The sequence below is a fragment of the Ambystoma mexicanum genome, chromosome 7p (assembly GCF_040938575.1).
Source record: "Ambystoma mexicanum isolate Mex_15411 chromosome 7p, UKY_AmexF1_1, whole genome shotgun sequence".
Classification (NCBI taxonomy): domain Eukaryota; kingdom Metazoa; phylum Chordata; class Amphibia; order Caudata; family Ambystomatidae; genus Ambystoma; species Ambystoma mexicanum.
The window spans coordinates 185,792,109-185,818,943 of record NC_090939.1 but is presented as its reverse complement, the minus strand read 5'-3'; the positions used below and the strand labels follow the sequence as shown (position 1 = coordinate 185,818,943).

At 46.0% G+C, this 26,835-nt stretch overlaps 1 protein-coding gene across 4 annotated transcripts in view; it reads right to left on the bottom strand.

Annotated features, from left to right (window-relative positions):
- Positions 1–5,075: 5,075 nt before the first annotated feature.
- TMPRSS2 (transmembrane serine protease 2) overlaps positions 5,076–26,835 on the bottom strand; it is a 499,201-nt gene continuing 477,441 nt past the window's right edge. For all 4 annotated transcript variants that reach the window (XM_069636039.1, XM_069636041.1, XM_069636038.1 and 1 more), the window contains 2 exons: positions 24,476–24,628; positions 5,076–5,770 (listed from right to left, as the gene is read on the bottom strand). In XM_069636039.1, the coding sequence (XP_069492140.1) occupies positions 5,759–5,770; positions 24,476–24,628 (165 nt within the window). In that variant the 3' untranslated portion in view covers positions 5,076–5,758. The remainder of the gene's footprint in view (positions 5,771–24,475; positions 24,629–26,835) is intronic.

Sequence of the window (26,835 nt, the reverse complement as noted above, 5' to 3'; positions counted from 1 at the left end):
TTAACTGAAAATGTCTGCTTTGCTAAAACCTGTTACCTTGATGATAACGTGGTACTGCGATTCAATAGCATGACACACATCTCCACACCTGGACTGCACATGTATTCTGTGATTGGGCAATTCTACACTTAAACCATAAACCTTATGTTTCTCTCCAGGTTTTATAAAGTCTACAGTTGAAAAGTGATGTATGTTATGTATGAAATCAAGACCATTAAGTGGACTGCCAACAAATTCATAGCACACCATATTACTAACAGACACATGTCATCCAAAATGGCGGGCACCTCTTCATCTTCAGTTCTCCATACTAGTGCCCAGGTGCCCCAGTAGATGGGACAAAGAAATTATCGCCGTTGGGAAAAACAGATCTGTTGGACCAGCTGGCAAATATAGGGCACTGTGAATATAAATTAAGGAGGAGGTACAGAAAGAAATGGTTTACCACAGCACCGAAGCCAGGACAGTGAAAATGGTCATCGGCAAAATCGCCCTGCGTAAAAAGCTTCATAGATCTGTTTATTTTACTGCCTTGGCATGGACTTGTAGAACTGAAGACATAGGGCCTCATTACACGGTAGGCGGTAGGGATTTACCGGCACCGGTAAAATACCGGTACCGGTAAATCCCTGCCGCCTTACTACGAGGTCCCTTAGCGGGTTGGAGTTTTAACGCCTGCTTTTTGCAGGCGTTAAATACCAACCCGCTAAGGGACCTCGGAGCTAATTACGGCACCGCAAAATTGCGGTGCCGTAATTAGCGCCTTCCCCATTCCCATAGAGCCCTATGGGGCAGAAATGGGAATGGGGAAGGGCAATGGCGGAAGGGGGATTTACCGCCCCTCCAACCTTGGGATGGGGCGGTAAATCCCCTTTCCGCCAAGGCGGTGCCGGTATTTTACCGGCATGAGCCATGGCGCTAATAGCGCCATGGCTCACCGCCTACCGTGTAATGAGGCCCATAGAGCTGTTGCCAATCTCCACTTCAAGGTACTCATCCTCCGAGAGAGGTGCGAGGCTGATTGGGCCTTATTTTCTCTTTTTGGACAATTTTGTCAACCAAAATGTTTGTTTTTTTGCCCGTTTATTATCTGAAATTTTGGTCCATTTGGGGGAGGAACCGTTTGGCATTCCACCCCCAATGGTAGGAATTTCAGATAGGAAAGCACTCAAAATCGCCCTCTTCACTCTGTGGAAACACATTGGAGAAGCAGGAGATTTCCCCCAGAATTCATTGATTTCTCCTCTCTGCATTATGCAGGTTCTATCCCCCACTCACTGATGATCACATCTACAATTTTGTTTAGAAATGATACAGCTTCTTGAACTATTTTCCTGGTCAGGGAAATGCACACCGCTTGGGAAGAGGACAATTGCCTGTACCGTGTGCTCTAACCGACCGTGGTTAAGTGCTTAGAAGCTGGAGGAGTCTGGCATGAAATTACCAATTATACATGTAAATATAATAACAAACATGTGGATCACCACCAATAGAATAAGAAATGATTATCTATCCATAATGCTGGTATCATTGAGAATTGCAAGCAATACAAGCACACAAGTTGTGCAACAATGCCAACAATTAGGCCACTATTCAAATATTAGCCAAAGCCCGAGTGAGATTCATTAAACCACACGTAGTGTTCATTTTCTTTATTCATTTTGTGGTTTCATTGAGGTAGATAAGCATGCAAGATACAATGATGTCACAGTGTAGTTTTGTGTTTTCCATGTAAACTAAATGCTCTAATCACGAGATACATTCCACCAAACTGACGCTGTGTAAATAGCTTACATGTTGAGGGGAGTATGCGATCTCTACCAAAACAAAGGTAAGACATGGAGGCAAATATCCTGCATTTTGAAAATGCACTTTTGAAATCAGTTTTGAAATTGCCCGCAAAAAACAGGTAATGTAAAGGGGCAAAGGTTAATTACATTTTGTCGATCGCATGAGCCTATATTGTTTGCTACATCCCCAAATTAATTGTTTCATTCTATGGTCTTTCCCAGGCATCCATAGTGGGATGCTAGGATTCATCAGCTGCCAATGATTGCACACACTCCAGCACAGGCTAGGCATGAAATGTACAACAAGTAAACCCAGGGACACCTAGGCTGAAGTTTCTGCCAGATTTCCATCTCAAGTGCTGTGAAAGGAAGATAGGAACCATGGCATGCTTACCTTACAAAGTTACTTATTCTTTCTGGGAAGCAGAACTGTCAACAGTTTACATTGAACACTAATAACAACTCAACCTTCCAAGCCGGCTCATAAACTTCAATTCTGTGCCAGAGTGTATTTATGAAAGTGCACAGAAATGTGCAAATTGCATTCATACACATGCAACAAGGCTTCTGGGTATGTGACAAATGCTCACCTTCCTTTATATTATATAGAAGCCACAGTGGTCCTTGAGTGGAATTTCCTCTCCTGACTCTTATGGGTCATCGATATTTGAAAACCTCAAAAAGCTCTACACATACAACTTAGAATTTGATTTTATTAATGTTTCCAACAATGCAGTTCTAATTACTGCCTGATGCAGTCTTACATTATCACAGTTAAATGTCTTGCTTGGATACGTTTAATCATTTCATGCATCCTGCGTTCCTTCTGCCAATGTTCTCTTGCTCCGAGCTTCAAGACAATTATGGTTCGGCAGACTCGGGCATGCCAAAGTGCAGAACTGGCTGACTGACCTAAAGCTTGCTGAATTCTTGCCTCAAATATGACCCAGTGCACAAGCACCTACCTTCACTACAGACTGAGCCCTTCGTTCAAGACAAACATTGCCAAGAGGACCCAAAAACTATGGTACAATGTGTTCTCTTCTGCAATGTCAAGGATTTCATCCTTGCCCAGAGATTTGGAATAGGTGTCCCAGTCCGGTCATCTTCGACCGGAACCATAGCAATACCCTACTTGCAAGAATCCCACATACAACCTTGACCTCTCCAAAAGCCTCCCCGTAAGCTGCAGCGCGTCTCATCAGAGCATTGAGAACTTTCAACCACATCACCCTGATCCTCAAGGAGCTGCACAGACTCCCCTATCAAGCATGCAACATATTCAATAAAGGATGCATTGCCGTGGTCGAAGTGAGCGGGAACGGTCGGGAGCGGTGTTCCACTACTTTTATTTTTTTCAGTTTACCATTCCTCTACTTTTTACAACCATATTCACCATTCTATATAGAAGATGTGTCCATTCATGTCCCTGTGCAGGTGCATAGTTGTAATAGGAGCCTTAGTTACTAGTCACTTAGACTATAGCAATGCTACGGCTACGAAACCTTGTCACGTGTTGCACTAGGCTTCCGCCTACCCTGTCCCTTGCCGAGAGCATAGTTCCACTAGTTTTGTCGGTACACTTCTACCACTCATTACCTAAAAAACTGCCACAATCAGAGCACCACTCTATCTTGGCAAGAAACCCACCATCTCCAGCGGCCAACATACCAGAGGCATCGACAAGAAAAACCAGCAAGCACGCCATTTCCTACTACGCACCCTGTCTCTGAAACAAGTTACAAACACGAACGATAGTGGCTCCACCCATTTTACACTTGAGGAAGGACCTGACGATTCTACATTTCAAATAATAGATGGCCTCAATTTGCTCATCTCCTCAACCAACCCCACTTCCCCACCCAAACCTCCCCCCGCTGCACCCCCCACCAATTTCGGATACTCTTCCGGCCCAGAACTATACCTGTAACCCCCTGTACAGTGCTCTGTTGCTTCCCAGGTTTGTGTTTTTTAAATGTATAAAACCCCTACATACATGGGTGTAATTTTAGGGGGTACAGGGGTGTTTGTCCCCCCTAACATTCATTTGGCTGGGGTACCTTTTCATCAGATGTCATGTCCCCCCCCAACATTTTCAGCAAAGTTACTCCACTGCCTGCATATATACATAGAGAGGGCAATCTGCTTCCGGAGGAATTAGGAAGGCTTTCCCAGTGTTTGTGGAACCAAATCCAGTCACTGTGCACAGGAGACTTTGTGATAGCACACTCCCTCTAGAGAGGCCACCTAGCCTTTGTTTGATTGCAGCCTCTGATTAATTATTCAAGCACACCTGGTTCTATCCCGACTGTTTCTCTCCGACCACCTCCATCTTCAGAGGAGTCTCAATGGATGCAGCCACCCTCTGATAGGGTTTCTATTTGACCAGGCTCGGAAAGCTGTTCCATCGTTTCTACCTCAGCAGTCACTGTCTGTAGACGCATCACGAGTACTGCTCTTGCCGGATGTTTGGGTTTATCGGTCCGTCAGTGGTACGGGTTTGGAGTCATTCACAAGGGCAAGGCAACTTCCACTCTTGGAGGCCCATCCAATTCGCTACAATATTATACTGGTTAACTCTGCTCCTAAATTCAGAAGGAGGACTGTGGCGAGTTGTCTATATATTATAAAAGACCAGACCTTCAAAATATTTCTATTTGGTCACTCAATAGGCTGAGCGCTTTAGGGTTGTTACACCTGTAAACACTACTCACGGCTCTCCACAGCTTCAGCAATAGCAGGGTTCGTAATTGCTGGGGCTTGGAGCTATTTAGCTCATGCTTCCAGCCCAGGAGAGCCTGGTAACTTTGCCACCAACAGCTGCTACCTTTGGCCCCCCCAGGCCAACTGGTGCCATATAAACATAGCTATATGACATGAACTTTGTGCGATTGATAATATCTGTAAAGAAGCATAAGAGCAGATTAAGAAGACATTTAAAGCATAATACATAACGCTCCTGTTTCCACAGAGGTAGCACCTGCTTACAGGTGATGTCAGACACCCAGGAGCCAGTTTCAGCCCCTATATGATAGGTTATTTATAACACGCTTAACACCCAGAGGTTTCTAAGCGCGGACCCGGGGGATCGAACCTGTGTTGCTCTGTGTCGTTATGTTTGTAAGGCGAGCACGTTGTCCCTGAGCTATCCTCCAGGGACTGATCAAATCATCTTCAATGCAAACCCTGCAAAAGTATCTTCAAGTGTTGCAATGTTTCCAAATAGTCCGAGCCACGGAGTGCAAGTGATATATCACAACATTGTAAAAGAGCGTTAGTCCAGGCTGAAAAAAAAGATTTTAATTTTTCCTTTAAGACATTTAAAAAAATAAATCATAACGCAGATTTAAAAAGAAAGGAGCTTTTTGGAAAGGGGTAATAATGCAGAAAATGTTCAGGGCCTTGTGTGTGACAGGCATTGTGTTCACATATTACAACATTATAGAACCCTCGGAGGCTTTATCGATGTCGCTTCTGATTGTAGAGTCAATTCCCTCCAGCCATACAGTAGTAGCACAGACTTACCATTTTAAAAGTGCCGAGTTCACACACGTACTTTTCCAATGCCTTCTTGACATAGTGGCCTCAGCTTGTAGAAGTTTTTAAATATCAGATATTTAAAAGATTCGAAAACATGGATTCACCTCTTAACTTAACCCACTTTTCTTGACAATTGCATGATGGATAATTTATTGGGGACATACATTGCATTATACAAATATATTTGGGTTTCATTTTTTTTCTTTGTACATCAAACCATACATTTTTACTTTTGTTAATTTTTTTTTCACTTATTCAACTAAAGTGCTTCTAAAACATGGCAACCATTTTTAAGACTTTTGCCATCATGTGTTTTAACACAGACTATTTACATAAAACCAAATAATCGGTCATTTTTTGGGGGTAATGAGGCAAAGAGCGGAGTTGGCCCCTTTCACAACATATCTTCGGGTGCAGAGATTCCATGTTCATCTGTTTGCCTGTGTCAAAACAAGAACATACTCTGCTAAGTCTGCATTTGACAGTCATTGGATACAGTTTCGGTTTTAGAACTGGGAATACAGCTACACATAAACATATATTTAGTTCAGTTTGCTTTCACCGTTTTATCCAAGGGTAGAATAAAGCATAGATCCCAAAGAAAACGACAACTTTATACATTAATTGGGCTAACAAAGGTATTTATTTGCAAGCTTTTGTGGTCATGACCACTTCCCCAGGCAGAGATGAAAAGAAGCATTTGAAAAACGTTCCTGCCTAAATAGCCCCTTCTGGGATTCCTTAATTCCTTAGTTGTGCCCGCCTATGCACCGGATGTGTAGCTTTTTCAGAGATGCATGCGTTACAGATGTTAAACCCCCCGCCCCCACACACACATTGCAGCCTTCAATGTTTGAATGGTACCATTTTTTAATTTAGATCATGGAATTAAAGAGAATGAAAAAAACACGCAACCCATCCTGTGAAAGTGCTTTCAGGAAGACAGGAGGGTGTGGCATAATGTCAGTAATGGTGATGGTAGTCCTGGTGAAGATCGGTATATGTCAGGCCGGTCCCTTAGCAAGGTGAGCAGTGCACAGTCATCCACATATCAGGCTTGTGCATCCATAAGGCGGGTGCATAGGATGCACGGACAGCAATGTTAAGTCTTTGACTCATGGAGCCCAGTGTGGTAAATGTGTGTCAAATATCATATTGGGATTGTGTTTTCTCACAATCATGAGGAAAGGTCAGGATCTGACATGCAACGGGGGCCCTCATAGGCCTCTGGGGAGCTTGTGGGGCTGGGGATTTTTGGAGGGCTATGTGAGGAATCCAGGCAGATTGGCACCTCTCCCCAAGGGGGAGCCACTCCCTTTGGGACTAGGGAGGGAGTCCACTATGCGTAACGCCCCCTAGGGGACAGGGTAAGCACGATCCATCTGGGGTGATCCCCCTTAGGGGACAGGGACTCCAAAAGGAGTATAACTCACCCTCCTTCTCCCCCAGTTAAGAACACCTTTGCAGGGTTTCTAGAGGCTAGGGTTTACTATAACCCAATGCACCCTTTTGTAAAGGCTGACTTGGCTTCTGACCTTACATGTGCCAAATCCTCTATAGAGACTGAGCAGAAACGATTGAACGAGCTGTGAGAAACCCGAAGGTGACTCACTTACTATTACCCGGGGATCTGTCATTCAGGTGGCCAGGACACGGCTATCGCTATCGGATCCAGTTTCTGGGGGTGGACCAGTGCGGAGGGATCACCTGGATGGGGGGGGGTGGATCTTCGGGCGTGGAAGTGGGACACCGAAGGGTGAGACGCAGTACCCCCTTCCTTTTGACACCTTTTCACCATCCTGTCCAGTAGGATATAAAAACTCATCCCCCTCTTTTCAAACACAAGCACTTTCTCATCCCATGAGCGACAACAGACCACTGGAATAAAAGGCAGAGCACAAGAGCACACAGAGAGCAAGGCCAAATGCACGAGAAAGCAGCTATTCCAGGACGGCAGTTCAAACGGGGGAGAAAGGAGGTGAGACCTGAAAGGACGTCTAGGAGGGAGTTGCCCTGGCCCTTTTCATCCAAGACCTGCAATGCCTCTGACAAAAGAAACATAAGTCCAGGAATTGCAGCTGGCGAATGGTGTGACGGATGTCAGCGGTACATGGAACACTCCTGCACTGTTAGCCAGGGCGGGGAGACGCAGTTGCCATCGTGGTAGCATCCTTGACTCAAACGGCAAAAGAAACGCCAATGAGTTCAGCACTGCCGGTGAGTCGGAAGAACCTGATAGTGGGCCGGACTATGTTAGACTCAACGTTGCAGTGGCAACATTGAGAAGATTAAGAGACAGAGGTCTTTTGTGAATAAACTTGGTACCAGAGATAGAGTGAACCGGCACCACATGGGCGCTCATACAATGGTTTCTGTCTGGTACCCTTCTCTTGAACAAGGAAGGTATTGAACCGAAAGATAGTGGAACTACAAGTACCAAGAGGCCATAGAGAAGGCCGGCGTGAGGTGTCAAGATTGTCATACAAGTGTCAAGCCAAACTCCTTGTACAATCGAACGTCCTTGGCATGTTGTAGAAATTGTTAACTGTGGAAAGTGTGAATATGACTGAGGGAATTGTAAGACAGGCGTTTACGCCCTTGCCATACGCTAACACAGTGACCCAGCGAGACGTCATCGCCCTTCAGAAGTCTTTGTGCAAAGTTGGCAAGTGCAGTTGAAGGTCTGAGCCCAGATGAGGGGGACCTATAAAGAGTTGGTTGTTTAAAAAGACATTGTGACTTTTGAATATTACAAATAAGGAACTTGATGGAAAGACAATAGTGAACCCGACTGAGGGGCATCAAGAGAAAAGTACAAAGAAGCTAACTGAACAACATTGTGACAATAAGTATGAACCCCGACAGTGGGATGTCCACAACGAATGGTTAGTCTGAGCCTGATTGAGGGAGGCTAACCAAAAAGAGGAGGATCGGAGTCCGGCTGAGGGGGATCCAAGGGTGAAGAGTAAACACCCTTCATGAAGGCTAACAGAGGAACTTTAATTTTGTTGTTTTGGCTAAGGCATAATCACTCGACATGAAGGTTATCAGAAAGAACTTTTGTTTTGTTATTTCTGGACATATCAGGCCCTCTGAAGCAAGAGTCTTTGCATAAGAAGAGACTTGGCCACAGAAGGGCCTCATATAGAGGAAAGGAGCTGTGGGCTCGTGCCAGAGAAGCCCAGGAGTGTGCTGTGCTCGAGTCCCACCTTGTGCCGTGCTAAAACCGTGGGGAGGGGAGACCCCGGCCATAACATCCAGACTTATCATTTTGTGAAAACTTCTTTCTTTTCTTGTGAACATTATTCCACACTATTTTGTAGCATAGCAGTAAAAATTGGCAATAGGTTTTCTTAGTATAGGCCCTTTTTATTTGGCTAGACTCCACTAGTACTGTATTATTATTTCATGGTCGTAGCTTGCTCCCATCTTAGAATTAGATTAGGCATTTATCTCACCCGTTTTACAGTTTAATAAACACCCTTGAACTGTGATCACTTGGGTCTGTCTTACTTTGATGCCATGCCTTTCTTACACAGCCCCCTGGAGAGGTATCCTGCAGACATCCAATCATAGGGGAGTCTCAGCAGGCAGCGCAGAACTTAAACATTCTGAACAGAAAGAAGATGGTGCGGCCGGGAAGAGAGGGAGCATTATAATTATAATTTTTTACACCAATATCGGGGTCCTGATGGAGCACACGCGCCAGAGTGCAGAGAAGCACAGTGGAAGGCCGACCGGAGCAGCCTGAAAAGGCTGCAAGAGCAAGGCAGGAGGGCCTCAGAAGTGACACGGAGCCCAGCTGAATGGCTGTGTAAGTGACTCCGCCTGGCCTAAGAAACTGCAAGAGTGAGGCAGGAGGGGCTTGGAGGAGGGGCACAAAGCCCCATTGAAAGGTTGCATGGCGACTCTGTCCAGCCTGATCACCTACAAGAACGAAGAGGGAGAGCCTCGACTGATTGAAGGGGAGTCGTGGGGGGGAAGACATGTAAGAGGCTGCGCATCCACCGGAGAAGCGGCCCGACTGAACGCCCCTCCTGCAAAGCACTGCACAAGGCAAACACGAGGTGGTTCCAGAGGAAATGGAGGATGGCAGCAGAGTCGAGAGATAGTAAAACGACCCCAGAGTGGGGACAGAGAGTGGGAGAGCGTGAAACAGAAGAACCTCAGAGTGGGAAGAGAGAACAACCACCCCAGAATGGGGAGAGAGAAAGAGAAGAGCCCCAGAATGGGAAGAGAGGCTGAATACCTCAGAGTGCGGAGCACAAAAGAGAGAAGCCCCAGAGTGGGGAGAAACAGAGAGCCCCCCCCCCCCCCAGAGTGAGGAATGCAAGAGAGAAGAACCTCAGAATGGGGAGAGACAGCAAATACCCCAGAGTGGGAAGTGCGGAAATGCGCAGCTCCAGAGTGGGGGAGAGGCAGCGAACATCCCAGAGTGGGGATTGCAAGGAAGAAGAACCACGAGTGGGGAGAGACAGTAAAGACCAAAGTTTGGGGAGTGAGGAAGAGAAGAGCCGCAGAGTGGGGGAGAGACCAAGAGAACCCAGAAGAGGCAGGGGGAAAGAAAGATTGAATGAACCCCATGGTGGGGAAAAGACGGGGCAAGACCTGGGCTAGAACACCTGGAGAATCTTCCGGCACTCCAGGAACTGTCTTTCCTGACTTGGAACTATTGGCAAAATCCTTTACTGATAAGAATAAGTTTGGGGTCAGGAGCTAGCACCCATCCCCTTGAGTTAATAGTTCCACAAAGGCATTCTACTGTTGTTTTCTTCGTTTGATGCATTTTTCTTTTGGGAAATCGGGACATTGATATGTTAGAGCAGTATTCTGGACAGAGGACCAATATTAATTTACAAGACCTCCGGTGGAGCGCCTTTTGACTTTCTTTTGTAGGATAGAGCTGATAGTCTTAGGGAATTATTGTTTTGAACCTGACAGAAAAATAAAGCAACTTGTGACCAATGCCTCATTGTCAGAGTCCTGATTAAGACCTACCACGTTGGGCTGGAATACGTCTGGCAATGAGCCATTGTCTTATAGAGGCTGGTGGGGCTAGAGCGAGCAGTGTCACAGTTGGTTGCCAGTGAAGGGCTTTGGAACAATTGATAGAAAGTGCCAATCTGACTCTTCTGAGCCCTGCATCTCTATGCGTGGAAAATGTCAGCCTTTTTTGTTGAGATTTTGTAACTCCTGTCTGTTCAAGCTTCCTGTCAGTGTATTGAAAATGTACATGCATTTGAATTCATAGGTTTTCGTAGCTTTATCCGTTCTGAAATTACCATAAGGATAGCAATTTGAAGATCACCAAGGATATGATTTTCTTCGGAAATATGCTCAGCAACTGGGCTGTCTTTTGTACCTCACTGATACTCTGCCTATGAAGGTTCATGTGCTTATGTAGTTGCTGACAGCGTTCCCCTAGTTTCCCCACCCAGGGCATTTTCTGCACAAGAACAAGTATACAATGTTGTTAGCTGCACCTGTAAAAAGCCCCATACATTTGGAGCCCTGGGCTGTGAGGGGTTAGCTTGCTTGTATTCGAAATGGCGATATGTGCACAGGTTAGGCCTCTTTTTTTTGCATGGTATAGTTCTATTTGCTGTGCTGTTTGTATGCAGTTTGCTTCTTACCATCATTTCTTTCAGATTGTCTGGGTGTTTGAAAGCAACCAGGGACATCGCAGGAAAAACTCTCGCAGGCTTTAATCTTGTTGCAGAATGTGTTGTAGTTCCTCCGCAACCTTGCAGTGGGCTTTCATCTCTGGATTGTATGTGGCAGCCGGGTTCCAGCCTCTTTTCCTCTGTATTCTAGTGGGTTGCTCTGGGGAATCCATGTTCCTCTGTAACTCTGGCTGTCCACAATTCTCTGTGGTTTTAGCCATTGAACGTCTGATCTGAAAGCTTGCATTTTTTCTCCTGCTGCCTTGTGTTTGAGCATTTTCGCTTTGACCTCGATGCCTGGCTGAATATTGTGGCATGTTTCGTGTGCATTGGGTGGAAGATATCACTCTTCAAATAGCTTGCCCTTATCGCTGGTTTGCAATATACAGGGGTCTGTAGCTGGTCATCTTTTAATGGTGTGACAGTGTCAAGGATATGCACTTATTCAAGCAAGTAGGAGGGTTGGAGGTTTATGGTTCATTAAATCTTCTGTGGAAGTTTAGGAGGGTCCTGTTCCCCTGCAGGTCAAATCAGCAGTAGGTCATCGATGTAGCACAGGTATCTCAATAGTTTGCGGTCACAGGTGGTGTGTAAATCACTCTCTAATCGTGCCATGAATATATTTGCACACTGAGGTGCCATCCGAGTACCCTTGGCCGTCCCAATAGTTTGGAGAGCAGTGTCAGTACCAAATGTGAAATCTGTGCGAGCCAAGATTAATTCTATGCCTCAGAAAGTGTTAGAATAAAGAAATGAGGATGATAGTGGCTGCAAGTCACCAGGATTGCAGGGAGGGCAGCCAATCCAATGAAGTGCAATGTAGATTTCTGTCCTGTGGTGCAGCCAACAGTAGTCGCATACATACAAGTGCATTAAGAAGGATAAAGATGAGAAAGAAGGTTGAAACGTTGCTTCTGTCCTCATCGGACGCTTCCACATCAAACTATGTATTTTCGCATATAGAGTCCTCTAGTGTATCTGGTGGCAATTTTGGAAATAAAAAGTTTCAAAGATTAAAGTTTGAAAACAAAGTTTAAAACACAAACATTTAAGACCAAAAGTGAGAGAAAGGTTTAAACAAAATGAAGCAACCATTGCAAATAAACAGAAATGCCCCCTTCCCGATCTTGCTCTATGCAGACAGGACAGCGCGGCACCACATGTATATACCCTCTGGTAGGAAGTGGGATATTATGACATAAATAAGTGGTTTGCTAGCGCATCCCTATTTTCCCCAGAAAACAATATTTGCAAATAGGGCGTCATTGGTCAGATTACATCAATTTCCATCGGTGCAAGAATTGGGACAGGATCAACGCTGCACCACATTTGTTGATTTCATAATAATGGAGCAAACAAAGCATTATTAGCTGCTAAACACAAGCAGAAACCTGTATTTGCATGTTTTCCGAAGTGGTTCAGAGCTATAGATTATATACCCGGGGTTAAATTCGGCACAAACCCTCCATTTCACTCCCTATCTAGCGCAAGCCGGAACGAGGCTCGCGCATGCTCAGAACTATTGCGTACTACGCAACAGTTACCAGATCTGCGATGTTTCCCCGCAGGCCGCTTTCATCAAAGCTCAATTTTCCAGGCCCGATTTTGGCACCGCGGGGAAACATCTTTTTCTTTTTTAGCGCTGTTGTAATGTAGTCTTGTATTGCCACTGGCATGGATGCTTGCTGTAGAATGTTGGTGCATGAATGCAGCTCAGGAGAATGTTGGGTGGATCTGTGTGTGAATGTTCTGCGAGTGTGAGTTGGCGGCCTGAGCTGGGTTGAATGGATGGCCGGTGGGTCAGCTCCTTTGTTAGTGATGTTTATACCTTCCCATGTCCCTGTCAATGTCTACGCGTGCTGTAACTATAATAAGAGTAACTGGAGTAATGTACAGATTTGTACATACGTGAATAAAGCCTTGCCTGGAACTAACTTAGACTCAGCAGCTGGTCTGTGATTCAGTAGTGCACACTGAATGTCTAACATAAGGCTTTACAACAAATGGCGACGAGGAAAACCAGAAACTATGAAGAACATGTGGAAGAAGATGAAGCTGACTCTAAATGTGCTGATTGAGGAGCTGCAGCAACATAAAATTACAGTAAGGAGTGCTGTGGGGGGGAAGCAGCGTTTAAGAGACCCACCGTTCCCCCAAAGCCCTGTATATAACCATCCTGCCCAGCAAAATGGAATTAAAAATGACTTTGGACTGGACTCTGGGAGGGAGGTCTCCAACAATTATAATGCCCCAGAGATCCCCGCAAGGTTGGAAAGGACCTGCTTGTAGTCTAACATCATCACAGGATAGCAGAAATCCACTTCTCTGCTGGAAATACAAATAGACTTTGAGTGACTTTGAATTTAGATCCCACAAAAGTCCAGCAGATGGCGCCTGTGCTCCGTTCAACTACCTAGGAAATTTAGAAACCTAATGAATATTGCCGTGAAAGAAAAGTGCCGTGTGTTCCGAGTAAAATCAACTTTTACCAGTGATATCTCGAATTTGTATACGGTGATCGAGTGGTGATTAGTTTCCCGTGAAGCCTTATGAGTGGGATGTTTTTGGTAAACAGGTGGGCAGCATGGAACTTGCCCTTTGAACAATGCTGTGTGTGAAGTGACAGTTGATAATGTAACTCCTGCGAGGTCCGCTCTGCTCGGTGCTGTCAGGCAGAATGATGACGTAGAATGGAATCCTTGGGGTATTGGCGAAGCTGAAGCAGAGCTGTGAACATTATTTGTGAATCCGCTCGTAATTCTTTGGCAGTTGACAGCCTGACGTTTACGTCCTTTCATTCAGGCACATTAAGGAAACAACATTAAAGGAAAGGGCGTGCGTACGTCTATCAGCGTGGGGACGCACACGGAAGGAATGTGGACTGCCTTCTGTGTGCACATTTAAGAAGGAGTGTGCTTCCAGTACAAGGATTGGAGGAAGCATTTTATTTGATTTTAAAGCTGCACATTTGAATTAGCTTTGAGCAGCTGTGTTTATATGGTACGACTATTGAAGGGAGCATTGTCATTTCGCCATCGGATTTGAAAGGAAAGAGATTTGCTTATATTTTATACTTAATGTTTTGCAGATCGATCATTTAGGGAATGAGTATGGTACATGGTAACATGCTGTTGATTGCAGTAGGAATGAGTAATGTACTGAAGTTATTTGCATAACATTATTTATTTACAGGGTATATGGAAATGATTTCATGTGAAGCTGCATATGAGACTGGATTATATAATGCTGGAATATATAATGCAGTATGTTTTGTTTAGCTTCAACAATTGAACAGTGACTTCTAATATTTTATCAGTGGAAATCATTTTCGTACAGTTTGATTGTGGGACTGTGAATCATTTTTTGTTAAATGTTTTTAATGTTGATTCAACAATGCTGGGGAATTGATCTAAGGATCGAATTTCAATTTTTGAAGTATTGTGAAACTAATTACAATTTTTGAAGTATGGTGATACTAGTAATTATGGTGACATCGTAAGCTATGTATGGGCCGTTGTCCTGTGGAATGTTGTTTTGTGTTGTGGCCCAATAATTTTATATTGGTGAATATTGGAAAAATAAGCAAAGGAAGGAAAAGTCGAATTCATATGTTTTATTGCATGACACAGTAAAAGGAAAATTATAATTTTCCGTAGGCCACACCGCTTGGTTTGCAGGTGTGGTTGAGGTCCTGTTGTTACAGGAAGGTAAAGTCACATTAAAAGGAACATTTATAATTTTCTGTAGGCCACACCGCTTGGTTTTGCAGGTGTGGCTGAGGTCATGTTGTTGGGGACATCCTCCAAGTTTTTTTGTTGGTTGGATGGTGCGGAAATTTTTCAATAAATGTGCACTTATATCAAAAGGTGAAGTTTATGCAAAATTTAAAATGCAAAGTCTATGGGGACATCCATAAAAGTATGGATGGCGAGGAAATGTTTTTTTAGATGCGCACTTATGAGTAAAAGTTACAGGAGGTTTGAAGTCTATAAAGGCTATGCAAATTCTTTTAAAGTGTAGTGTTTTGAGCTAAGAATATTGAGTAAAAGAAGAAAGGCCTTAAAATTTACGCTTAATGTGAATTTGAAATGTATATACAGGGCACTAAGGAAAAGAAACAATGTATAGGTTGGTAGGGTACCCAAATTTATTTTAAGTTGTTATAGTTTTAATTATTAGAGCAATGTTAAACAAAAAGTTAATGCTACCAGGAGCATTTCATTTGTTTTTCGGTGTCTTGGCATGGGTCTGGTAGTTTCTGGTTTGAATGATATTGGTGATATGTGATATGTACTGATGTCTCCTTGAATGGTTGTAGTTGTTTGTTGGTTTAGGTGGTAGTTGCTTTTCTGCGTGTTGGTGATTCTGTGGGATGTATTAGGGAGATAAGTGGGAGCGATTTGTATTCGGATGTGATGTGATGGTGTTAAGAGGAAGAGGAGTGATCTAAGTAGCCCTCTGCAATTGTTGACCTGTCATGGCAACACCTCTTGTTGTGTGTTAGTTGGTTGGACTTGGACCATGTTTCCCCAGGGTGTCATGTTTGTGGTGACACCGGGTCCGTGGTGGGGCAAATGCGTGATCCCCCCCTGTTTTTCCTCACCCGAATGTATGATTGGTTCCCTTGGCTGTGTATGGTTGGTGCCAGAGTGTGGCAGGCTCTGTGTTTGGATGTGGCAGGTCCAAATGGAAGGTAATTGTTGGTTAGATGTTTTGGTGATCGGGAATGTTGTGATGAGTCTGTGGTGAGTCTGTTATGGAAGGGAGATGTTGTGTGTGGTGAGTCTGGTATGAAAGAGAGATGTTGTAATGTAGTCTTGTATTGCCACTGGCATGGATGCTTGCTGTAGAATGTTGGTGCATGAATGCAGCTCAGGAGAATGTTGGGTGGATCTGTGTGTGAATGTTCTGCGAGTGTGAGTTGGGGGCCTGAGCTGGGTTGAATGGATGGCCGGTGGGTCAGCTCCTTTGTTAGTGATGTTTATACCTTCCCATGTCCCTGTCAATGTCTACGCGTGCTGTAACTATAATAAGAGTAACTGGAGTAATGTACAGATTTGTACATACGTGAATAAAGCCTTGCCTGGAACTAACTTAGACTCAGCAGCTGGTCTGTGATTCAGTAGTGCACACTGAATGTCTAACATAAGGCTTTACAACAAGCGCCCCTTCCCTAATGTGGGGGAGGACATCCCTGCATCTCCTGTTCCCTCACCGCCCCCCCACCCTCAAGCCCAGACGTGTATCGGGCGGGGGCACCCCCGACCCCAACCTCCAGTTGCAAATACCCACCCCCCAATTCGGTCAACATACACACACACAGGAACTACATGCACACACAAAGGCACAATCCTCTACAGCTTCCCAAACCCCCCCCCCCCTTGCCTCACAGTTTGCCTGCTCTTCATCATCGCGCAGTAAACGCATGCACAGGTCCCTGACAATGACAGCGGCCTGTTGTGGGCATTTTTCCAAACAACTCGGCCAGTTTCGTTGTTACCATGGTGCATATTTCCTGATGTAACATGCATTAGAAAAAAATAGCTTTGCTCCATTGTCAGTTGCACGAGCAGCAAAAGTGGTGCTGGTGGTCTATTTTTGGCTCTAGTGCTCAACTCTTTGTGATCTGGCCTTAGGCATGATAACGTGAGAATCTGAAAGTCCAGGGTCAGAAATAGCACAATGGGGGTCATTTTGTATAGCCCAGTTGCTGAACGGAGAGGACTTCAACTGCTAACATGGGTGTCCACAGTCTTGCAGTTTTTATTACTTTTGGAAAGGGGTGGTATGATATGATAGGTTATTTATAACGCACTTAATACCCAGAGATTTGTGTTGCTCCGTGTCGTCTTGCTTCCAAGGTGAGCACGTTGCCGCTGAGCTAAAGAGAGTTGGGCATGGAAACCTGGGTGGTCCTGGATTTCGTGCTGGTTTATATCCCTACCCAAGAACAATTAGTAACAATGATGGACCGCCAGTACTTCAGGTAAGTTCTCAGGTTCTTTATTGTCCATGTTCTGAACTCCTCCACAAGACACAGGGATGGTAGGGGGCACAAGATGACACAGGAAACACCGGGCTCACCCCCACACCTCACTGCTTCACTCTCCTCTCCAACCGTCAGCAGCAGAATACCTCCACACAAACATTCCACTGCAGATGACCTCACACCGACAGCTAATCTGCAAGCCACTTCTCCTCCCCTAAGAAACACAAAAGCCAGTCACTACACCTCTCCCTCCATGGGAAAACAAAAAGAATGACAAGGAAATGTGTCCAGCACAAGACCTTAACACCCCAACACACACACTACCAGAAAATTCCGGAACACAGCGGCCACCTATGTACAGAAGCTCTGGTAACACCAATAATGGAAACCACGCAAAGAGAAAGCATTTGCAGGACACCCTCGGACCAAGTAGAAAATGCCAATGGAATGCAACCTAACAACAACTCACCACTCCCTCGGTCCACATTTCGAGGCCTCAGAAATAACAAACAGCACTTACGCCTGTCCCGAGATGCCCCTCAGGACCTAGGGCTGCCACCCCTAGCCAAACTATTGTTAGCCAACACTAACACAACTACAACCTAACCAACTTACCCACCTTAGCACAAATCACCTTCCACTCCGGTCTGCCACCCCCGAAGTCTCAGAGCTGCCCCTCCGAGCACTAACCAACCACCCCCAAAGGAAGCAACAACAAAAGCCTGACAATGACCGAGGAACCACACAAAGAACCACGAACCGCAGTATAAGGAAGAACCGCAACCCAATACTGCTCCTCTGCACAAACCGTTAGTCATTCCTCCTCCTACGCAACACTGTTTTTTTTAACACACCAGGAGACAACCTGACATACCACACTCGGAATCAGGAAACACACTGGCAAAACTAAATTAAAAAACCATAGTGACCCATATAGGCCAACAGGCCGAACACTAGGGAGAATCTGAAAATATAACACAATCCAGGCACAGCGACAGACTGAAGTCAACACGCTATGAAAACCCTGCAGCAAACCACTGCCCTGGAAACAAGGCACACGACAAAAGTGACCAACCCTGATGACCCTCGGGCACTAATGACGGCACACCAACGACAAAAGCGACCAACCCTGACAAACTCAGGCGCTAATGACGGAACACCCACGCCAAAGCAACCTTCGGCACCAAGAACCACAACACTCGGGCCAATAGAGACCTCCCCTGGCCCATCAGGCACTAAAGGCCATAACATACAAAACACCATAGCCACCTCACCTGGAACCATACCAGGTAGAATGAAACTCAAGATCAAGTGATCAACACCACTGGAATGCCAAACTGTAGCGACCAACCCTGGCCTAAACCAGGCACCACATAAAAGACACATGCACTCCTGACACTCTAAACATGATACATGGGCACAACAACTAAAACCAATGACTACGCACAGCGACCACAACGCCACACATACAAGGCGCAAAGATTTTAACGCTGAACAACAATGTGACAGGTGCGCCAACTACCACATGCACCCGTACACCGCACTCACACCCCAACACTGACGACATCAAGCACGCACAATTGACATTTTGATAACATTACATAAAAAACATGGAATTTGAATGCAAACATCATGAAAAACAAATCGCATGTTCAAAGGTGCAAACAGGAAACATTACATCACATGTGAATAAATTGGATGAGGATGATCTCCAACACAACCCTCAAATGCCGCAGGCAAGAACTCCTGGGCACCACCCAAGTCAAATGTGCATGAAAGTCAGTGTCCTGTGAGGCTAGTCACATTAATACATTTTCGCATCATCTTCCATAAATAAGTCCAAACCCTTATGAATACTCCTCGGGATTAACGCCACCCCGAAATCACATTTCACCCACCCAGATGAAACAACAATGAGATTGAACATTTGAACTGGATATATTACTTAACATTGTAATTGCACATCAATTACATTACAAACCCCCTCCACCTAACCTGGGAGTTACAAAGAAAAACCCAACCCACATACCTGGGGTCTACTTCCCACTAAAGGCCACGACAAAAGGACGCCACAGGGGACACACAACGGCCTTCAGAAACACCCCTATTCTGTCCCGGGACAAAAGAAGGGGACTCCTATCCCTCTAACATGGGCCACAACATGTACCCAATCACACTCACTCATACGGCCCAAAAACTATAACCTGATATGAGAGTCCCATGGCCACGCTGCGCAACAGGCACGTTCCAAAATCCATTAGCGCAGACACATGACCAGATCCACATGAAGGGTGGAATGGCACAGTGATACTCTCTATCTCGTGCGTGTCGTTAACCACTTCCGAAACTTGTTGGCATATTGACCAACCATCGCGCGAGGAATAATCCAAACTCCTCTGCCCTGTGAGAGAACAGCACCTTGTTGACATACATAGAGTGTACAACGAGGCTCCTTGCGGAGGAAAGTAACGTTCACTGCTCATGTGAACAAACTGCAACGCCTCAGCCTACAGTGACATCACCATATCAACAGAGACGCCGTCCAACCCACATCACAGAGCTGCAGTTAACTCCTTCCGAACCGGTACTTCACCTCCCGAGTGCCGCGGGCAGTGCACCTGCTCAGTTAACGCCCACATCTCCAAGGCACCTACGGGAGGAGCCAGCCACCAGTTGCACCATCATACCCGGACCCGCGTGCTGAGGACACCATCCAAATCCGTACGGCCACAACAGGGGGGCATAAACTATGCCACATGGGAGAGGAGCCGCCACAAACAGCGAAAAGGAAGGGGCAACAACAAAACCCCTGCGCCCCGCATTGTTGACACAGGCGGTCTCCCCTCACCACTCGCCATGATGGCGTAGGCGATACCCTCGCACCACGGTGAAAACAGCATCAGCTCCTACACAGCACCTGGCACAAAACGGATGGCTTCACACGCTCCTCAGCAGCCACAACTGCCCGTCTCAAAATAACGCAGGCGGACACCATGGGGAACATCTGAACCGCTCCAACCTCACAAGGTGGTGGTTTCCTTCAGGCGTCTTGAAGTCAAATTGCCCACATAGGCCCAATGCTGGCCCTCCAAGCGCTGAGGGGTAAAGGACTCAGCTTCGCCTGGGGCAACTACATGATGCGACGGACTAGCAGCATACGGGCCCCCCTGGGTGTGGGGGGACCTCACGGGGGCGGTGTTCCTGGTGTACTGCACCCCCCCAGCAGCGCCAATGACCAGGCAATCCATCTACCATCCCATCCTCGTCGCCAGTGTAACAATGATGGACCGCCAGTACTTCAGGTAAGTTCTCAGGTTCTTTATTGTCCATGTCCTGTACTCCTCCACAAGACACAGGGATGGTAGGGGACACAGGATGACATGGGAAACACCGGGCTCACCCCCACACCCATCTTCTCAGCTCACTGCTTCACTCTCCTCTCCAACCGTCAGCAGCAGAACACCTCCACACAAACATTCCACACAAACATTCCACTGCAGATGACCTCACACTGACAGCTAATCTGCAAGCCAGATTACTACACAATTATTAATGATATCCACTATGTACATGTTTGGGATGTGGCATTAACTTAATGCCTATGGATTCCACCTGGTTTTTGTAGCTGCAGAAAAGGGGCAAAATGAATAGAGATTCCAGCCTCTCCACCCGCATGGAAAGTCAAAGCGGCTAGCCATTCATATTGGAAGCACTGAGCAGCTGGGGAAGAAAGGAGCGGACTAGTCGTTCTTCCCCTTCCACACCCGCTCCGTGCTGCAAAAGCCAAAAAAATTGCATGGATCGTAATTTAAATTATGATTAAATTGAATTCAAAATTTCAATAGACTTGCAATACATACCCAACTACGCCCCCCAAAAATACCTCATGTCTTTACCATAGCCATTCAACCACAACGATACTGTTTCATTAGAGGCGTTTCATCACTACTTTGATTCCTGCTCTTTGACTCGAGACCCGCAGTAGAGTTCAAATGGCAGGACGGACTCCTGCTGAGAAGGAGTGCCCACTGCTGGCACACGTCATGGTACACACACGCCTTTGATGAACACAGCAGAAATCATGGGCTGATACATGGATTTAGGCTGCCCCAGGTGAAATGACATTTTGGAGCCCACTTCCATTATAAGGGGAAAGATATATGTTGTTTGTACTGTCAGTATGGTTCCCAATGATGGTCTTGCCCAGGAAACCACCTAGAATTGGCCATGCAGCAACTGGCAACTCATTTCACATAGAGGATCTAACAAACCACTCGAGACCATAGAGCTGTGCACATTACAGATACATTATGACATCAACAGACAACCTATGGGTGAAATGAGATTATGTTTCCCCTGGTGCAAACTGTTAGAAAATCAGTGCCCCAACCATATTTTTTGTTGTGTGCAAGATGTTTCAAAAATCATCTGACAATTTGTCAAGGTCGGCGGATGGCGAAATATCCACTGTTTCACCCAACACTATTCCTAAGCGCATTATTGCTCCCACAAATGTTAAAATATTTTTTCTTTGAAAAAGTGCAATCAAGAAATATAATTTCAGCCAAAGCGCTTACATTTATGAAAAACGACCTTTGCGAAAACTATTATTAGATACAGCATTTACAACTGTATCTACTTCGCCCCATTCAACTGATCCAGAATAGAGCTGCCAGATTTATCCTTGGACTCCAGCCCAGGGACCGCATCTCTCAAGCGCTAAAATCTCTCCACTGGCTCTCGATTGCTGCTAGGATCAAGTCCAAGATCCTCTGCATCATCTGCAAGGCTTTCTCGGGCCAGGGACCCTGCTTCATCCAACTCTACTTACATTCCGGAACCTCCTCAAGACCTTCCATCTTTCTTCCATCTCCATCTCCCCTGCTAACCCCCCTGTCTGCCACAGTGACTGGCTGCCTGGTTCCCTCAGAGTTCTCCAGGACACCAGGCCCCCTACCCAGTCCACCCCCTTTCCCCGAACTTAGCATGTGGACCCTCACCCCCGGCATCCCATGAAATCGCTGGCACCTGCCCACTTGGCCTTCCCTTAGCACTCGCCTAGCCCCGTGGCCCTCTTCCCCCTTCCTACACCCTCCCTTTCACTGCACTCTCTCCTCTTTGCCTTGTACTTCCCTTCCCACCCTAGCACTTTGCATTTTGTGCAGACTTGCACTATCCCCCTCCACAGCCCCCCTTTCCCTCACAGTTCTTGTTACTGCCTGCACTTGCACAATCCTACAAGACTAACATCACTCTGGCAAAGGCTGCTTCCTTTAACGCCAGGATCACTGACGCCAAGTCAGGATCTAAGGAACTATTCACCGTCTTTAGGGAACTTGAAAAACCATCTGCCCCGCCCCCCTCCTAAGTCATCAAAGATGACAAGTGGTGTAACAGCATTCAATCTGCCATGCTAGGGAAGCTCAAAACCCTCCAAACAAAAATGCGTGGCCACCAAAAAGCCCTCTCCCACATTATAGCGAACATGCACGCCAAGCCACCCACCAAGACCACGTCATCCCCGCTGTTCGAATTCAAAAACATCACTGAGCAAGAGGTCATCACCCTGCTCAACTCTATTAAACCTTCCAATTGCAAAGGTGATGCCTGCCCAGCCAGCCTCATCAAAGACTCTGCACCTACCCCAGACCCCTTCCTTACAGCCTTTATCAGCTCCTCCTTCCAATCAGGGCAGGTCTCATCAGGATTTAAGTAAGCATGGGTACGCCCACCCCTCAAGAAACCTTCACTCGACCCAACCGTCCCGGGGAATTACAGGCCCATCACGACTGTACCATTCCTGCTCAAAATTTTGGACAAAGCAGCCTACCTGCAAGTCTAAAAGTTCCTAGAGGACAACCGTCTCCTCGGCCTGCAGCAATCTGGGTTCCGCCCCCGACATGGCACTGAAACGGCCCTCCTAGACCTAAAGAACCAAATAGATGATTTCAGAGATGCAGGCAAACCTGCCCTCCTACTGCTCCTTGACCTTTCCGCAGCGTTTGATCTGGTTGACCACAATGCCCTGTGTCACCCAAGCCAACTTCTCCCCTAAAGCCTGCCAGTGGATCACTACCTTTCTCCAAGAAAGGGCCATGAAAGTCTTTTCTGAAGTTGCCGCCACCACCCCTAGCCTCCTCACCTGCGGTGTCCCTCAGGGATCCTGTATCGCACCCACACTCTACAACCTCTTTACTAGGCTCCTGTTTAGCATCCTGGACTCCCTTTATATCTCATATACCAATTATGCGGACGATACGCAGGTACTCATCCCACTAACGGGTGACTACCTTGCAGACACCAATACCCTCACCTCTATCTACTCTACCATCCAATCCTGGATGGCTGAGAACTGGTTCTGCCTCAAAAGCGAAAAGACCGAACTCCTCCTCATTGGGTCACCCTTCACTCTCGGTAACCTCGGAGAGCAGTACGCCTCCTTCACTATTGATAACATTCCAATCAAGGTCTCAAACCATGTTAAGACACTCAGAGTCTACCTTGACTCCGACCTGTCGATGGATAGACAGGTCAATGCTATCGCTGCATCCTCAGCCTACTATTCCAAAGTCCTCAACGCAGCCAGGCCCTTCTTGGCCCGTCAAAGTTGCCTCACGATTGCCAGGGCAGCCATCGTGTCAAGACTAGACTACTGTAATGCCCTTCTTGTGGGGACATCCAACAAAAACCTGGCCAAACTCCAGCTAGCCCAAAATAATGCACTAAGGGCAGCCACCGGCAGCGCAAGAAGAAACCATATCTCCGAAATCAGAAGGCAAGTACACTGGCTCCCTGTCAAAGAGAGAATTGTCTTTAAAACTCTTGCTCTCACCCACAAATGCCTTCACGAACTTGCCCCCCCCACCTGACTAACAGAATTACCAGGCACTCCGCCATGAGACCTCTCAGATCCATTTATGCCAACTCAATTGTTACGCCTACTACACGTAAAGTGTGCGCTGGTGGCTCCAGCTTCCCCACCCAAGCAGTCACGCACTGGAACGCTTTGCCACCTCACCTAAGACTCATTGAGTCCCACCTAGGCTTTCGTAAGGCTATCAAAACTAGACTCTTTGTCTAATTTGAATCTGTATCATCCACTGCATATATGCCTGCCAATCTGTAACTAAGAGCCCTCCTGGCACCTGTCTGTAATCTTAAATCTGCGTATCCTCCGTAACAGCGCCTCGATGCCTTTTGGGCTGCAAGTGCGCTTAACAAATGCAAATAAATAAATAAAATGTCACAAGGCCTAGGAGGAATGTTACTGTCATCCTACGCCCTTGCGCCTCAACCCCCCCCCCCACCTTTGTTTGTCTTGTGGCATCAGTAAACTCCATTTGTTGAATAGGCACTTTACAAATATCCAATAAATAAAAAAATAAAAAAAAATATGTATATATATATATATATAAAACAAAGCATGAGATTGCACATTCCTGAAAAACATTTAGAAAAAGGTGCAATAAAAAGAGAGTTGAAAAAAACGTTACCCGCATCTGTTGGTAAATCCAGTCCACAAATAGGGTCATGTTCCCATAGACACCTGGTTTGTTGCGATTGGCACAGCCAGTTCCCCAACTCGTATCGCCAACCAGCCACCACAAAGAGTTCATACTTGTTACTAAAGGACCTCCACTGTCACCCTAGAGAAAACATCGAGAACAATATTGTGAACAAACAGGGAAACAGAGCATGTCAGTAGACAAAGGCAAACCACTTGGTATCATATATTCTGAATGATGTGTCAAATGCATTTATGCTCAGGTACTTCATAGCAGATTTGTGATTCCTGGTAGTTGGTAGTGAGGGCCACAGCAGCTTTGTGGGCAACCTTATATGTTTGGTGGCACTCCATATGTAGAAGCATGGAGAGTCAATAATTCTTTTTAAATTGTTCCTTTATTATACTGCTCAGGAAAAAAACAGCCACAATCCAGTGCCACAATGATGCCCACCATGTGCAATCGTCCCCATGTGCAAGCTTTGTGCATTGCCAACATTGTAGCTGTTCCTGTACTCGCCTCGAGGGCAGTGAAAGAGCCACTAACCTGGCTTTGTGGAGTTATGGGTTTGTGCCTTCAGCACCTTCGTGAAGTTTACCTAAAATCTTTGCAAACTTCATGGAGTTGCAAAGTTCTTCACCATCATCATTTAATGTCAGCATATTGGGTTTTATTGGCATGTAAATATGCACATACAATTATTAGCATGATAAATGGTGCATTGGAGGTGTTGACATTTTCCACTCTGCAAAAAACTCTACCCGAAGAACTAATCCTCTGCTCTCGACTCTACGAAACATGACTTCTCTCTCTCTAATTTTGTCTCAATCCTCTCAATTTAGTCGTCTCCAAAAATCTCTCAATTCACACGCCCTAAACCCTCCTCCATCTCCTCCACCCCTTCTGCTAACCAGCTACAGCTAGTTCTCTACTTTGCTTCAAAAATTAACGTTAAAAATACTCCCTCAAATTACAATCTATCTCCCCAATTTGCTCAGTTTTCTCCAGCACCTCTAGCCTCCTCTCCTGTGAGAATGTCTTCCTTTGCCCCCACTAACTCAGATGAGATTCTTGTGCCCCCATCGACTCTCTATCCCCACAAATAGTGAAACTCATAGCTCCCAGTGTTGCTCCATATCTTTTTTCCCCTCCTACTCCTCTCTTGACAGTGCCACTTTTCCATCATCCTACAAGTTGGCTACTTTCGTCTCTATCCTTAAGAAACCTTGCCTAGATCCTAACTGTCCTGCCACATTTGTCCTGTCTCTCTTCAACCTCACTATTTCAAAATCCTTGAGCATGTTGTTTTCAACCGACTCTCTACGTTCCTTGGCACACACAACCTTCGGGATCCTATTCAATCTGGCATCTGACCGCTGCAGTTTACTGAGTCCGCTCTCCTTAGTGTCGGCATCTACATCTCCTATGCTCCTCATCATCAGTCTATTCTTATTCTTCTTAACCGCTCTGCTGCCTTCAATACCGTCAAACATTCTAACCTTCTCCCAGCACTATCTGTCCTAGGCATCAGCGACAAGGCCCTCATTTGTTTTGCTTCATATCTCCCGAGACACACTTCCAGGTGTCCTGGAATAGCCTTTCCTCCCCACTCACCCCACTTACGGTTAGCATTCCCCAAGGATCTGTCCTGGGTCCCCGTCTCTCATCTGTCTATACCTCTGCTCTTTGCACCTTGATCCTCTCCTACTTCTTCTCCAATTACGTTTCTGCTGATGACACTCATATCTTCTCCTTTCCCTCCTTATCTGTCGAGCTACTGTCAACAAGGACCAACTGTACACCTCTGGCCTCAAATACTGGATGCATCTCACTCGCTCATGTTAAACTCAATTGAGACTCTCAGCTTTGAATCCAAGCAGGCTATCTCTTCCTCCCCCTTCTTCTATTCTTCTCTCTTGGCTACCTTCCCTACTCTGCTTCTGCTCGCAACCTTGGTGTTGTCTTCGACCCTTCTGACAACTTCTCACTCTTCATCTCCAAATTGGCCATTACGGCCAGACTTCATCTGCTCATCATCAGAAAAGTAAGACATCTTCCCTTCAACACTGCTAAGCACCTAATCCCCACTTTAGTACTCTCTTGATCAGACTACTGTGCCTGTCTACTCTATGGCCTTCCCAACTATGCTTTTTCACCTCTCGACAAAGTTCTCAACTTTGCTGTCTGTACACTCTTTAACCTTCCCCGCTTCACCTCTAGCTCTCTAGGCCGTCGTTAGTTAGGCTCGTTATCGATGAGACAGAGGGTAAAATATAAACTGATTCTCATCATCTTTAAAAACTATAGACAGACTTGCCCCACCCTTTCCATCAGCCCATCTCACTCCC